This window comes from Neolamprologus multifasciatus, unplaced genomic scaffold, assembly GCF_963576455.1.
Source record: "Neolamprologus multifasciatus unplaced genomic scaffold, fNeoMul1.2 chr03_unloc_1, whole genome shotgun sequence".
NCBI lineage: Eukaryota > Metazoa > Chordata > Actinopteri > Cichliformes > Cichlidae > Neolamprologus > Neolamprologus multifasciatus.
The window spans coordinates 1,012,885-1,027,630 of NW_028181971.1; the positions used below are offsets into that span (position 1 = coordinate 1,012,885).

Sequence of the window (14,746 nt, forward strand, 5' to 3'; positions counted from 1 at the left end):
GTTGATTGTCATTTATGCTTAGAAATATTTACTCATATATGCTTAGAGTTGTATAATCGATTGCATGATGATAGAGGTTTGATCCTTAGTAGTCTATAAAGACTCTGTGTGCCTTCCAGAGTGCTCTGGCATGCACACACCACTTGGGGCCATGAGAGAGGTCGTACCCTCTCTTACTGATTTATGGTGTAGGACAGGGGTCTCAAACTCAATTTAGCTGGGGGCCGCTGCAGGCAGAGGCTGGGTGAGGCTGGGCCGCATTAGGTTTTCCACAAGAAAGGCATGGTTAAAAAATTCCAATCTTCTCAAATCTCTTTATTTTTATTTTTAACACAAAATATGAAAAATAAATAAATTAAGAATTAATAAGAAAATAAATCAATCTGTAATACATAAATAAAATAATAATAAGATATTTTTAGTCAGTGAACTTGTGGGTTTTTTTCAGTCTTCTATATCTGCTGTATTTAGATTGAAATGTGTGTATTAACAGTTCAACTCTGTAACTTCTGCTAACTCTGTAACTTCTGTCGGTGCTGTGCTTTTTGGAAAAACAAATTTCCCAGAGGAACCTACCCGAGGGATTAATAAAGTTTTATCTAATCTAATCTAATCTCTTCTATAACCTTCTTCTGAACATGAATGGAACACTGTAGAAAATGAACTGTTCTTCTGAACATGGCTTCTCTTGCCTACTCCTTTCTGCTAGAGACCTGGCAGCGTTTCCTCTCGCATAGCCGAGCCAGATTTGGCCTGAGGGAGGAAGCAGTTGCGACCCTCAGTATGTCTTGAAGATGATCATCCGTAAGTCTGGACCTGTACTTGGACTTATTGAAGTTCAAAGTGGAGAAGAGCTTTTTGCACAAGTATGTGCTACCAAAAAGGCACATGGTCCGCTTGAACAGTCGGGAAAGCCGAGGAAACTAGGGCTCAGTTCTCTCAAAAATTGTCCAAGCTTGTCTGCTTTTCCACTCACCTCCCTGAACTTTGCTTTGAGTTCAGAGTTGCACTGCAGCTCAATGAGCTCCATTTGAAGCACAGAAGGGGCATCTTGCACATCAAAGGAGAAGGGGTCCGCAAAAATTTGAAAGGTGGCTCCGTGTGTCTTGAAGTCAGCAAATCTGTGATCAAATTCCTCCTGTAGCCTCAAAATGACATCAACATACTTGTCAGCACTGAATGGTGTGCCTGCATCCACGAGTGCCTTGCATGCTGGGAAATGGCAAAGGTTTGTCTGAGAGAGCTGAGCTTTCCAGAGCGCAAGTTTTGTGGAGAATGCTCTCACGTTGTCATAGGCAGCACTGACAAGTTGCCCCTGGCCTTGTAACGTCTTGTTCAGTACATTAAGCTCATGTGTTATATCAACAAGAAAAGCTAAGTCCATGAGCCATTTGGGATCAGTTAGCACAGGAACACTAACTCCATCCTTCTCCATGAAGGCTTCACTTCTGCTCTCAACTCAAAAAGTCTCTTTAATACATTTCCCCTGCTGAGCCAACGTACCTCAGTGAAGTCGAGCACATCCCCATATTCTGACTCCATTTCCTCTAAAAAAGCACAGAACCTTCGGTGCTTTAAGCCCCTGGATCTGATTTGGTTGATGCATTTCACAACAATAGACATCACATTGTCAAACTTCAGGCATTTGCTGCAAAGGACCTGCTGATGGATAATGCAGTGCAGAGCAATGGCTTCCTCCACGCCTTCCTCTTCCAGTTTTTTTTGAACAAGTGCCACCAGTCCATTTTTCCTCCCTGTCATTGATGGCGCTCCATCTGTTGTTATTCCAACAAACCTCTTCCATGGCAAACCAACATTCTCAATGGCATCACACAGCTTGTAAATATCTGCTGAGCGGTGGTCTGGCCATGCATTGGAATTACTGTGAGCAGCTCCTCCATCACTTCAAAACTGTCATCAACACCACGGACATACATTGGGAGCTGGGCAGTGTCGGTGATGTCTGTGGTCTCATCAAGAGCGACTGAGTATACACTGAAACATTTGGCTTTCTCACACAGTTGGTCATAAATGTCACTTGACAGGTCAGAAATGCGATCTGCTGCGGTGTTGGCAGAAAGGCTGATGTTGCTAAACTGACCTTTCTTTCCCGGACAGACTATATTTGCAGCCTGCAATATGCACTTTTAGACAAATTCACCTTCTGTGAATGGCTTCCCTGCTTTAGCAATCATCTCACTAACCACGTGGCTTCGACTGCTGCATTATTCTCTTTGGTTGCTTTCTTGAAGAAATCTTGCTGCCTCAGTAGATCTGTTTTAAGACTGGCAACCCGGTTCGCTCTCTCATCTCCCTGGTATTTTGCATCCACCTCTGGTTAAGTATAAGAGCCCTTTGTTAGGGGGACCACTGGACTCTTAGCACCAGCTTTGGGGTCACAGGGTCACATCTGGAACACACACACACACACACACACACACACACACACACACACACACACACACACACACACACCTACACTATGCACAGACTGGTACTCTTTGTTCATACCTGTGTAAGACGTCATATGTTAATGAACTTATGCATATTCATGTAACCTCAATAAAGAGCAGTGTTACGAGGGAGCAGACGAGAGCGACTGAGGTCAAGTGAAGGAACGGCGCTGTCACAGTTCTCTCCCTCATGAATTGTCTGGTTCCAGCGGTGGGTCTGTGCTAGACGACCCATCACCAGCTTTTTCCAGCTTTTTCCACTGGTTACCAGTACGTGGTAGAATCCACTTCCAGGTCTGGTTGTTTGTCTTTAAATCTCTGAATGGATTGGCTCCATCTTATCTCTCTTTAACAAAATAATCCAAGTGGAGCCCTCAGGTCTGCAGATAAGTAGCTTCTGACCAGAACTAGACGTAAAAACAGAGGTGAGCTTTATCGATCGCTGCAGCCAAACTCTGGAACAGTCGCCCTTCACATCAGGTCGTCACCAACACTCGACATTTTTAAAACCCGGTTGGAAACACATTTGTACTCTGTAGCTTTCAATTCTGACGAGTCTTTATAGTAATTACTGTGTATGTTTCCTATTTTCTCTCTACTCTGTGCAGCACTTTGGCTCAACCTGTTTTTAAATGTGCTGATAAATAAATGTAGATTTCTTTGAATAAAACAGTGGAGCCGAGCTTTGAGCTCAGTGTGTAACAGTGTGTGTATGAGAGCCATGTAATGTCCATGTGTGCATGCTGACTGTGCTGCTCTGACCCCCCTCCTCCTTTCAGGGTGGAGCCTGCTGGAGTCCGATGGTTGAGACCAGGTCTGAGGAAGTGTAAGTGTGTTTTTAATGGGATTCATGAAAACAAAGCAGCACACATTCAACCATCTTCATCATGTCAGGAGTCATCATCAAAGTGTCAATCAATGAACAGATGATGGATCAATAACTGCAGCTGGATTGTGTTTGTTCTCTCCATCAGATTCCTGTCAACTCACAATCGACACAAAAACAGTGAACACAATGCTCCAACTGTCTGACAACAACAGGAAGGTGACACGTGTGTGGGAGGTTCAGTCATATCCTGATCATCCAGACAGATTTGATGTTCATGAACAGCTGCTGTGTAGAGATGGTCTGACTGGTCGCTGTTACTGGGAGGTCGAGTGGAGAGGAGACGTTTATATATCAGTGAGTTACAGAAGCATCAGAAGGAAAGGAGACTGTTTGTTTGGAAACAATGATCAGTCCTGGAGTCTGATCTGCTCTTATTTTCTTGGTTATTCTGTTAGGCACAATAAGAGAGACACATCCATCTCCTCCTCCTCCTCCTCTGTCTCTAACAGAGCAGCAGTGTATGTGGACTGTCCTGCTGGCACTCTGTCCTTCTACAGAGTCTCCTCTGACACTCTGATCCACCTCCACACCTTCAACACCACATTCACTCAAACTCTTTATCCTGGGTTTGGGTTCAGTTCCTTGTCTCCTGGTTCCTCAGTGTCCCTGTGCTGAGTGGGGTGTAAAGAGTGTCTCCTGTTACAGAAACACTCTGACTGTTGAACAGATAGTTCAGTCTGTACATGTCTGTCTCTTTCACTCACAAACACGTTTTCAGATTCATGGATTCAATCAGTTGATGTTTGAAACTCTTCTAAATGATTCCTTGTAAACTTCTTCCTCTTCAGTCACAAACAAACAGGAAGTGATGTCACATGTGTTCCTGTCCACACAGCAGAATGAGTCTATTGCTGACAGTGATGTACAAACAGAGTGAGCATTTCTGAGGCCCAAAATAAACTGAGTAGTTCACTGAATGAACAATGGACTGTGAGCTCAGTTCCTTCATCATTAGTATGGATTATATATGTATATGTATTATATTAGTATCATATATATCAGGTGCTGCTGCTGCTGGTTTCAGTCATTGTGCAAATGTGCTGTTTGTAAGGTTGTAAAGCTGCAGTCAGCTGAGACTGAAGAAGTCACCTGATCAGTGAGCAAACGTTTGTGAAAACGTCCAGATGAACAGAATCAACCTTTTGGGATCAGCCAGCAATGCAGCATCATTGTTGTTCAGGTTCAGAGGTTTGCAGGAATGAACTGATGACCAGAAACAGCTGCAAAGTCCAATAAAATACCAGCTGGAGTTCAGCTGCATTTGAAGAAGTCAAAGAAAAGTAAGGATGGCAAAGGGCGATGTTTTCTTCCAAAGAACTGAAAACATGGTCGACGCCTCATTAGAAGAATAATCTGGACATTTGTGAGGAACTCTAACCAAGAAAGCAACACAAGAAAGCAACGTCAAACAGATCCAACAGACAGTTTCCATGACTGGAAGTGTTGAGTGTAAAAATGCTACATTGCATTATTGCATCCTCTCACCACAGGAGGTGCTGTTGGCACCACTGACTGCTGATCAGCTGTTCTCTGATGATCTGATTGATACTGTGAATAACGGGACTCACTGAACTCTGTGACACAGTGAAGATTACAGAGTTTAACTTCAACATCTGACTGACGTCACACAGACAGAAGGATGAACCAGTGAGGCACAGAACACAGTTACTGGAGATACTGGATCAGCTCCATGTGAACCTCTGATGGAGAAGCTGCTGAGCCAGAGAAACATCAGGACATGACAGGCAGCTGCACTTATCTAACAACATGTAGCAGAGCTGATCTATGTTAGAGGATCTATCACAGCAGCTGAAGCCAAAGTCCAACACTGGATAGCAGCTGAGCCTGTGCTGAGTGTAGTGTTACAGGAAAAGGGCAGAAACACTGACACTGGTAGCTCACAGTGATGCTGACTGGGGCACAGAGCTGAATGATGCAGCATCAGGACACTGTTTCAGTCTGACTGACAGAGAAACCTGTAGCTGTATCTACATGTGAGGCAGAGGCTACACAAGCAGCTTTCTATGTTTCACAGTGACTGAGATCTTCAGTGGGGGTGGACATGCTCCTGTACAGACCTCTGAGGAGAACCAAGGTGCAGTCAAAGAGTCCAGTCTGTCCTCACAGATGTGAACATGTGGTTTCATCAGGTCTGCTGTCAGCTAGCAGGCTCACATCAGAATCACTGTTCCTGAAAAACACAGTCTGTGTGACATCATCAGTCAGCTGATCGTCCCAGATCTGAATGGTTTCTGTCTCTACTGAGGAAGTCAGAGAATATCACTGAGGTGTGGATCAGGTCTGAGTGAGCTGTGGAGGGACAGCTTTAAACAGTCCACAGGTCTCACGTCCTGCTCAGTCTGGTAGCAGATACCTCGTATTGTTCCAGATGTGCTGACATCACCAGCAGCAGCAGCACAGCTGTGTGATACGATGAATCTCAGTTATTGATCCAACACACAGTAAATACAAAGATCAGGATTTCTGAGAGGAATCATTATGAGTCTGAACACATGATCACTGAATGTTAGTCTCCACAATAATAAGCTAACACAAGCAAACACAGCTTTCAGCTCTTATTTTGAAACTGGCTTATTTAGAGAGCTGTGATGTGAGCGTGCCTGGCTCTGAGGCACTTGGGTCAGCCTCTGTTGTTTAGAAGTGTTACAGACTGTGAATGACACAGACCTGTCAGTTTTCCATGTTTGTCTGTAACACAGCTCAGGGGCTCCATGCTGAACGCATCCATCCAGTGTTATTGATCCAGTACTAATACCAGCATTGGGATCAATACTACAATACACAATCACATGTGTCCACGTGATGCAGTTTGAAGAGCAATAAGATGTCTCTGTATGAGGAGGCGGGGTCACAGGAGGTTCACAGAAACTCTGCAGCAGCATCATCAGCTCACATGGAAACTTTGATGATTCACTTCTGTGGTGTTTTTACAGAAACACGTCACAAAATTAGCTCCACCTGTTTTGTGTGTGAGCTTTGAGTTTCTTGTCTTCATTCTGGATTCTTGTGTTGCTGTTTTTACACACAGCAGATATTTCCTGGTTGCTTCCTTGATGATGTGGGGATTAGGGAAACTATTTTACTGCTATTGTTAATAATCATCATCATTACCATTGCAGTACTAACATTAATAACATAATCTACAGCATTGATATTGCATTCAGATGTTTAAACATATTGGTACCCAATTAGCCTTTATTACAGGTGCAGTTATAACCACGTTAAACTGTTGAGTTAAATCAATGATCTTAAATGCTTTTGAATGCTTGTTATAATCTTAAATGTGTATGTGCTGATTCTGAAAGGCCTAACTCTGAGTACACTCTGTGCCAAAGTAGACAGGAAGTGCAGGCTTTTGCAGAGCGTGCTTGTGAAAGGTACTTTGAGGAGCTGTTGGGAGGATGCTATTTGAATAACCAGGTTATTCATTGTTATCTTTTAGTCATTTATATCTTTTTATTAAGCTTTGAAGTAGGGGCACTCATTTGATTAAAACATTTATTCAACATATTACAGATATAGTTTCAGTTAGGTTATTATGCACATGAGAATTGGCCTCTCTTCTCATAAGACAAAGTTCGTGTGAGGTCGAGCCACACACACACACACACACACACACACACACACACACACACACACACACACACAGTAGATAGACTCATTTATAGGTGAGAGGTTAGTCATGTTTGCTTGCAACTGCAAACTTGTCTCTGCAAAAAGAGGAACAGTTTCTTGCAGGGTGTGGGTCTGGTGTTCCAGACGAGAAGTGAAAGTCAGAAGGCTGACAGGAAGCATCTGCTGTGGAGACGGAGACAATGTTATTTTAAACTGTGTTAAAAGTCTTTGTGGTTTTGAAACCTATGTATGACCTGTATCTGATTGACGTTGAAGGGGCGTATTAAATTTAAGCCCTGATGGTATATAAAGCATCTGCTTATGCTCTGTAAGTCGGGGATCGGCGCTGTCTGCGTACGGCGGTGGTCCCCCCACGCGTGCATTAAATCATCGTTTGACTCCACCTGGCCGGATCAGTGTTGTTATTTTGAAAGTTGATTACCTCCTCTACCCCTCCTCAATATTGAACCCAACAATGACCACATGAAGCTTTCTGAAGCTTGGATTGAAAACGCTTCATTACTCAAAGCTTTCCAACACAGGCCTCTGTGCTGCCATCTGGTGGACAAACATATGAAGTGCAGCGTGAAGCTACAAATGAAACTGCTTCAGCTACGTTTATATATAACATACTATAACCTATATAACTATATGTATAGTGTATTATGTAGGTTTTAGAGCTGGGGGTAGAATTGCTGATGGCCTGGTTGTTATTTATGTTCCCCATGGTTCACCAGCTCTCACACAACATCAGCACCAATGATCCACGTCCTTATAAACCTCTGAATCAGGTCCTGAAGCTGTGACGTCCTGAGTGAAGACCTCACTGATCACATGACTCTGGTCACCTGGACTCAGTGTTTCTGAAGCAGTGTGCTAGGTTTTTAAAAATACGTGGCTGCTGCCTGATGTTGGGCCCACAGAGGAAGACGACTCACTCGCTCTTCTTCACTTCCTCCTTAAACATGTGGAAGGAGAGCAAAGTGCTGCCAGACTCTTATTTCTGACAGGAACAGAAGAAACCACAGCAAACTGTTCCAGTTCTTCATCTTCATCACAATCTATTTATTTCTGATGGTGTCTTCAGTCTGAGGGTTTGAAGTTTCCATGTCTGTGTGATGTGTGGTGTGAAGGCTGCTGGTTAAACTGGGACTCACTGTTTAAAGCACTGAGTGCTCATAGAGAGATGCTCCATGAGTCCCAGTACAGACTACAAACATGGTGGAAACTTAGCTTTGATATCCACACACTCTGCACGTCTGTGAGTAACTGTGATGAAGATGTGCAGAGATCTGTGTACAAACAGGAGAAAGACTGTAAAGACTCTGTGCTTCTAACAGCCTCTGTTAACATATGTGAGGCTGTTTGTTGTTGTTGCCATGGAGCTTTTCACTGTTTGGGTCAGCAGGTCATGTGATCAGGTTTGTTCTGTGAAAGCTGGACGATGGTTCAGTGTCAGGGTTTGTTTGCATTCATCAATAAATATCTAAATAAATCAAAGACTCCATGTTTGTTCTTTCATCATGTGACCTCTGCTCATCCATCTCTGTGTGTATCAGGATACATTTAGTTCATAATACACAGAAAAATCAGAGTTATTACCTGTAATAAATGTGAAAGTAAAGATTCCTGCAGTGATAACCAGGCAGGACTGAAACACATCCAAGCTGTCACCACGGTAACAGCACCGTCCATCCACAGGTGAGGGGAGGAGCAAAAAGAGGGACTTTCACCATTTTATACTAAAAACACTCAACTAATGTTTCTAATATGAAACAAATAAGCCCACATTAATGTGAGCATTTATTCAATAATAATAATAATGATTTCCTCCTGATCTCATTTCCATAGCAGAGAAAACTGTGGTGTATATTGAGGTGGAGGGTGTGGTCTATGGCTCAGGTGTAGAGTGACAGTGTTGTTTATTAAAATAAGATCGCATTAACAGTTTGAACGTAGTTACAGTCAGCAGTGAATATAAATGCTAAAACTGAATATATTGCATAGTGTCGTCCCCCCCCCCCCCCCCCCCCCATTAACAAATGGTTCAGCCCACAGCAGGACCGGCTTTCTTCTTGTTTTCAGTAGCAAGCGATGCTCATGATTGTGCCAGAGCACATTTTGAACAACACCGTGGGAATTTCGGATTTTACACAGGTGCACAGTAAAAAATGGAGTGTCAATATTTCAGTGTAAACCTATTTGAACCTAGAGAGAGTATTTACAACTCTGTGAGGAGTAAAGCAGCTCTAACGTCAGAGTTAAAAGTCAGTGTTCTGTAGACACGGAGTGAAGACTTAACTCCACACAGTGTTGATTAGTACCAGTGCGCAGGCGCGCGCTCTGAGAGCTGTGACGCACGCGGAATTTTCTCCGAAGAGCTGCCACAGTCAGGTAAGTTAAGTTAACATTCCCATACTGGTAACATTGTTTAGTCATTTTTAAACTAAATAGCTTTTTATAGTTGCACTGATGTCGAGTGAGGACATGTTAGCAGCATTTACCCACAGGTTTAATGATATTGTCGAGTAGCTACATGCTAACCGTTGCTAAAAGTTCAAATGTTCGTTATCTTCTCACTGAGTTAAGATTAACCTTTTTTTTTTTTTTTTTTTTTTTTTTTTCGCCTGTCCCATTTGGTTCTTTAGCCGTCAGAATTGTTGTCTGAAGACCAACAAGGATACCCAATGGATTTATTTTGCCAAATGGATCATCATGGCATTGGTCCATTTGATCGACCTTTGTTTTTATTATTTATTTTATTTTCAGTTGTTACAGACGGGACAGACATGAGTGAGGGATAGGAAAGGGAGAAAGAAAGAGGAAGGAAAAGAAAAACAGAAGGGGAGAGGGACAGTGAGAAAGGGGGGGAGAAAAAATATCTCCGGGATCACCTGTTGAGAGAAAAAGAATAGAAAACAAGCAAAAAAAACAAAACAATGCAACATACCATACACAACACCATCGCATTAATCTAGCTAAGTGTAAACAGCAGTAAATACTAAATATTGAATGTTGTTGTGCAGCACGCAGGACAGACAGCGCACAATGTGCTTTGAAGTAGCAGCCAAGAAAGGTGTGATTTAAGTCTACGAATAGTGAACACCTGTGTGGATCGGCACGCTTGTATTCAAATGGTTTTCCCATGTAATGGTCTGCTAGAGGATGTAGAGAGCCATAGCCCCGTCCCCCAGGGCATGAAGCAGGCATGGAGGAGATCCAGGCCCCAGACATCCAGAGGCCCCAGAGTGCAAGAGCCCAAGGAGGACCACCGGAGGGGCATCCGTGCCACCTTCATGGGAAGGGCTGAGGATCCCCAGATGAGGGGTCACCCAGTAGCCACCGGGCAGAAGCTAGAGGGGGCTGCACCGGCGTGCCCGCCGGCTCCGCGGGCAGCCAGCTGTGCCAGAGTGAACCGAGCCGCAGGCACAGAGGCCGGAGGCCCGAGGGCCCCCCGCGCCCCGGAAGAGGCCTGACCGAGCAGCAGGCGCCAGGCCCCGCCAAGTAGTCACCGGGAGTGAGCTGGTACATACCTGAGCGCCCAGCCCCGGACACCAAGAACCAACAATGCACCGACCCCTGAGGGCATCAGTCACCGGCAGGGAGTGTGGTGAGGGGAGATAGGCCTCCACACTTTGGAGGGCCTTGGAGTTCCCAGAGAGGTGGAGTCTAAGACCCGACCTGACATATAGACACAGACAAACAGGCACACACAGACACAGACATGCATTCCCACCCTCATGCACACATATACAAACACTCAGCACTCACCCAACGTAGGAATAAACGTAAATGGACATGTACACACAATCACACTCCCCAAACATACTCTATACCCCGGGTCCAGGTATCCTCACCCCCAGAGATGGAAACGGCACCCAGACCCAAGAGATGTTACCCTTCCCTCCGGGGTGGAGGCAAGCAGACCGCCCCAGGCTCCGCAGCAGCAGGGAGGCCAATCGGACAGCCAGCATCTCTTCCCAGCCCCCCCGCCCCGATGGCTAGCAGAGAACGGGGGTGTGTTAAGACCCCATACCTCCCTCCTCCCGCTCAAGTGTAGTGTTGCTGCGTGTTGCTCTAAAGTGTATTTAAAACAAGGGAGAGCAAGGTGCTGCTGCCAGAGAGCAGCAGGTGTTAGCACGGCCCCTCCCGAGAACCCTCAATGTCTACATGGATTTAAAATTGAGAGGTGGGCACCGGCGCCAGAGGCAGGTTTGAATACACAGACCGTCTACTGGATGCCGTTAACGTGCCCACCCTCAAGGCCCTATATATATATATATGTGTGTGTGTGTTATGAGAGTGTAAGTAATGTGGATGTCTAAGTTGTGAGATAAAATTGAGGCACAGGTGGCCAGAAGAGGACGGGGGGGGGGGAATGTCTCCCCTGCACCCTGGTGACACACCCGCATCCCAAAGCCCTACCTGTGTGGGTGGGTGTGGTGGAGCGGGAAGAGGGAGGCAGCCGGGGATGGGGAGGAAAAGAAGGGAGGGGAGGGTGTCCCTCCCTAGGGCCAGCTCCCCCGCTGACCCCAATATGCACCCCCGTCCTCTGGTATCCACCAAGGCAAGGGAGCCCAGGCTCATCCAGACCGGGGCCTACGGCAGCAGCACCGCCAAGCCCCACAGGACCCGGGGCAGCCCACCCCACCGCAGAGGAAACTGTACCCACCCCAACATTCAATCATCTCCCAGACTACACAAGACACAGACACCCAGGTTAAGTTTATTCTCCACCTCTCCTATGTCTCTCCCCCACCTGCAGAGTGGACTCCTGCAAAGATGGAACAACCTCCCTGCCAGTTCAAGAGCCCCCCGGTTAGGCCGATGCACAAGAGGCCCCCTGCGCCAGGGCTGAGCCCCCGTGCACCCACCCGCCCACAACCTCGGCGACACACCGACGAGGACCGAGTTAAGATTAACCTAAAACATGTTAACTATGTATTTCTTCTAAGTGCAGCTTAGATAATATTATTGTCACATGTCTAATGGGATAGTTTTAGCAACTAAATGACCGTTTAATAGTAAGCTAATAATCGCTAATTAGCTTCGAAGAAACTATCAGAAAAAGTGGGACATTACAATAAAGTTTACTCTACTGATTTATATTCTTTTAAGCAAATGCCAAAGGCATACACTAATTTAGAATTAATTTAGATTATTTTGTATAAATTAACTGACAGCAATGTTAATGATATGTTAATATACATTAATTGTTCACAGAAATAAAGCGAATTGCAGTAAGTTGACCAATACTTGATAAGTAGACTAAAGTTATTAAACAATATTAGATGTTAGTCACACTTGGTCCATTTGCAGTAACACTGGTTGATAAAGGATCTTTATTAGCAGTTAATCTGTTACTTATTTCTTCATACTGTAGCTGCTAAGTAATATTAACTTTTAACTGCTTCTATTTTGTATAGAAACTAAAGCTCTAAAGTACATCCACAGTCTTAAACTCTTTCCTTTATTATTGTTTTCTCTTTGTTTTGTGAACAGAATATGTTGCTGCGTGTTTTGTTTGGTGGGGAGCAGAAGTATGTTAGGCTGTCTGACCTGACATTTGATGCTTTCATGAAAGAAGGTTAGAATATCAGGATAAAACAAGATAACAATGTTTACCTGGTCAATATACCAGCTTAATTATAAGCTTAATTATATTCTTACTCAACTACCTAAGTTGATAATTGTTTCTACTTCAACAATGAATGAGAATTACCTATATGCTTAAGCTTCAGCTCATCAATATTTTGTGAAGACATAGCCTTACTCTACCATTTAATAAGAAAATGCATGGCCTTTTTTTTTTTAACAATTTCTGTAACATTTCTTTTCTCTTACCTTACTTCAGTGTGCCTAAAATTTAACATAGCAGAAGGCAGACAGCTAGATATGAAGGTGTTTGACCAGTCTGACACAGAAGTAGACGCAGAGGTGTTTGAAGAAATAGTGAAGGGGTCACCTGTAACCTTCCGAGTCATGCTGAGCAATGAAGAACTTGGTAATCACTCACATACGTATATGTTTATATTAAATATAAAGGTTGAGATTGAAGCATTAACAGTTAAATTTAATGCTTCTGCTTTGGTCATGTTCCTTAATGCACAGGTGTATCTCTATCATCATCATCATCTTCTCCATCTGATGATACAATCATGCTAAACTTCACAATGTGTGAACCTCCTGAAGAAGCAGCCACCACTGAAGGAAGACAACCTAAAAGGCCATGCCATATAAACTATGAAGCAAAAGCTGTGGGTAGTGAACATTGTTAGCCTAATTTGCATGTTTGATGTGAAGTGTTTTTATGTAATCATTTTCCAGTTTTTCTCAAGGTTTAAAAAATTTCTGACTTCATATTTTATGTCTATTTAAGCTGATTGAAAAAATCCTAACAACAAAGCCTGGTGGTGAACACATCATACAAGAGTATGCAAAAACCAAATCTCTGACAGATGATAAACATACTTGCTGCTGAGATGACAGAAGCACATGGGTAAGAATCATAAATGTAGTCTATAAAGAAACATTTTTAGTATTATTTTTAATTGTGATGTTCAATGCCAATTGAGTGACGGTCATCACTGAATTTATACATTAGGACATCTCCCCCTAAAAGTGTAAGAGTGATGTATGCGCAGGGGATTGTTGCTCTGTTTCCATATCTGGAAGACCCATATTCACAACATGGATATGTAAGTAAAGGGGACCTTGCAACATTAAACACATAGTTGCCCTCAGAAATGTTGATAACATTCTGCTTGTATTTAATTACATAGGAACATTACTATGATCCAGAGAGCGCTTCAGGATACCTTGCGTGGCGGTTGAAGACCATTCAAAGAAAAGCTGCAGAGGAAAGAAGTGTCTCACTTTCCAAATCTCCTAAAAGTAAGTTCACTTGTGATTTAAATGATTCTGATCTAATTTGTAGGTAGGAGTCAATCAAATAGTTTTTTCTTAAGTTGGCGGGCCAGGCCGTGGTCGATCCAGACCACTCACCACTGAGACAGTGTTATCAGATGAGGATGTAAAAGCAGCTATTGCGCTTTTGAGACACTCTGCTGATGAAGACACTATCCGTGAAAAGATGAAAGCTACCTTCATTTATCGGCATTCAATGGTCAGCGATGATAAGAATGCAGCAGATGTCTTCACAGTCTTCCCGCGGTTTCTGGACACACCAGGACTGGTAAGACATCTTCATTTGTTGAATCACTGAAATATTCCATGCAGCTTGCAGTTTCACTCATTACACCTCTCTTATCTTCTGTTTTTGCATTATAGATAGAACAAGATTTCCTGTTTGATGAGGTCACTGCCAACAAATTCTTGGAGAGGTGGCCCATCGATCTCAAATCAAAGATTGTAAAGGAAAGTCATGGACTTGTACCCACCTCGGAGCTCTTGGAGTTGATGTGCAATGCTGAGTCAGCTACTGAAGTTGAGAATGGTATGACTCTGACTGTTTTTATCTGCCATTGTTGGTTATATAGGTAATTCTGTCTATTGAATGTATTTTTGGAGTAATTCTTTGTTTATTCGTCTGTAGGCTGGGACAGTGACATGTCTGCTATCTTGCTGCTGCTACATCTGCTACCGCCATCTGCACAAGGGCGAAAGAGACCAGGAAAGATGTCTGCATCTCAAGCTGTCGATAACCTCATCAAATTCCTAAAGGTATGTTATTTAAAATATATATTCCATCACCGCCATTGTAATGTACAGTAAGGTGATCTAATCTAATGGGATAGTCACTAAATAC

The 14,746-nt window shown here is 43.6% G+C and overlaps 2 protein-coding genes and 1 long non-coding RNA gene across 8 annotated transcripts in view; 2 read left to right on the top strand and 1 right to left on the bottom strand.

The window, feature by feature from the left end:
* The window catches only part of LOC146490521 (protein NLRC3-like), a 170,905-nt gene extending 163,524 nt beyond the window's left edge, over positions 1-7,381 (top strand). For all 5 annotated transcript variants that reach the window (XM_085153064.1, XM_085153059.1, XM_085153060.1 and 2 more), the window contains 2 exons: positions 3,233-3,279; positions 3,428-7,381. In XM_085153064.1, coding sequence (XP_085009190.1) covers positions 3,233-3,279; positions 3,428-3,957 — 577 coding nt within the window. In that variant the 3' untranslated portion in view covers positions 3,958-7,381. The remainder of the gene's footprint in view (positions 1-3,232; positions 3,280-3,427) is intronic.
* LOC146490526 (uncharacterized) lies at positions 6,551-12,989 on the bottom strand. Its single transcript, XR_014872705.1, has 2 exons — positions 11,902-12,989; positions 6,551-9,573 (listed from the first exon to the last, which is right to left on the bottom strand). It is a non-coding gene; the product is annotated as an uncharacterized LOC146490526 (long non-coding RNA).
* A 65-nt stretch (positions 12,990-13,054) lies between these two features.
* Positions 13,055-14,746, top strand: part of LOC146490527 (uncharacterized) — a 103,907-nt gene continuing 102,215 nt past the window's right edge. Inside the window, exons 1-7 of one of the 2 annotated variants that reach the window (XM_085153094.1) lie at positions 13,055-13,235; positions 13,358-13,477; positions 13,583-13,676; positions 13,761-13,872; positions 13,947-14,173; positions 14,269-14,434; positions 14,534-14,661. In XM_085153094.1, coding sequence (XP_085009220.1) covers positions 13,437-13,477; positions 13,583-13,676; positions 13,761-13,872; positions 13,947-14,173; positions 14,269-14,434; positions 14,534-14,661 — 768 coding nt within the window. In that variant the 5' untranslated portion in view covers positions 13,055-13,235; positions 13,358-13,436. Of the gene's footprint in view, positions 13,236-13,357; positions 13,478-13,582; positions 13,677-13,760; positions 13,873-13,946; positions 14,174-14,268; positions 14,435-14,533; positions 14,662-14,746 lie in introns of those variants that run through there. The other variant, XM_085153093.1, reaches the window with a different exon arrangement.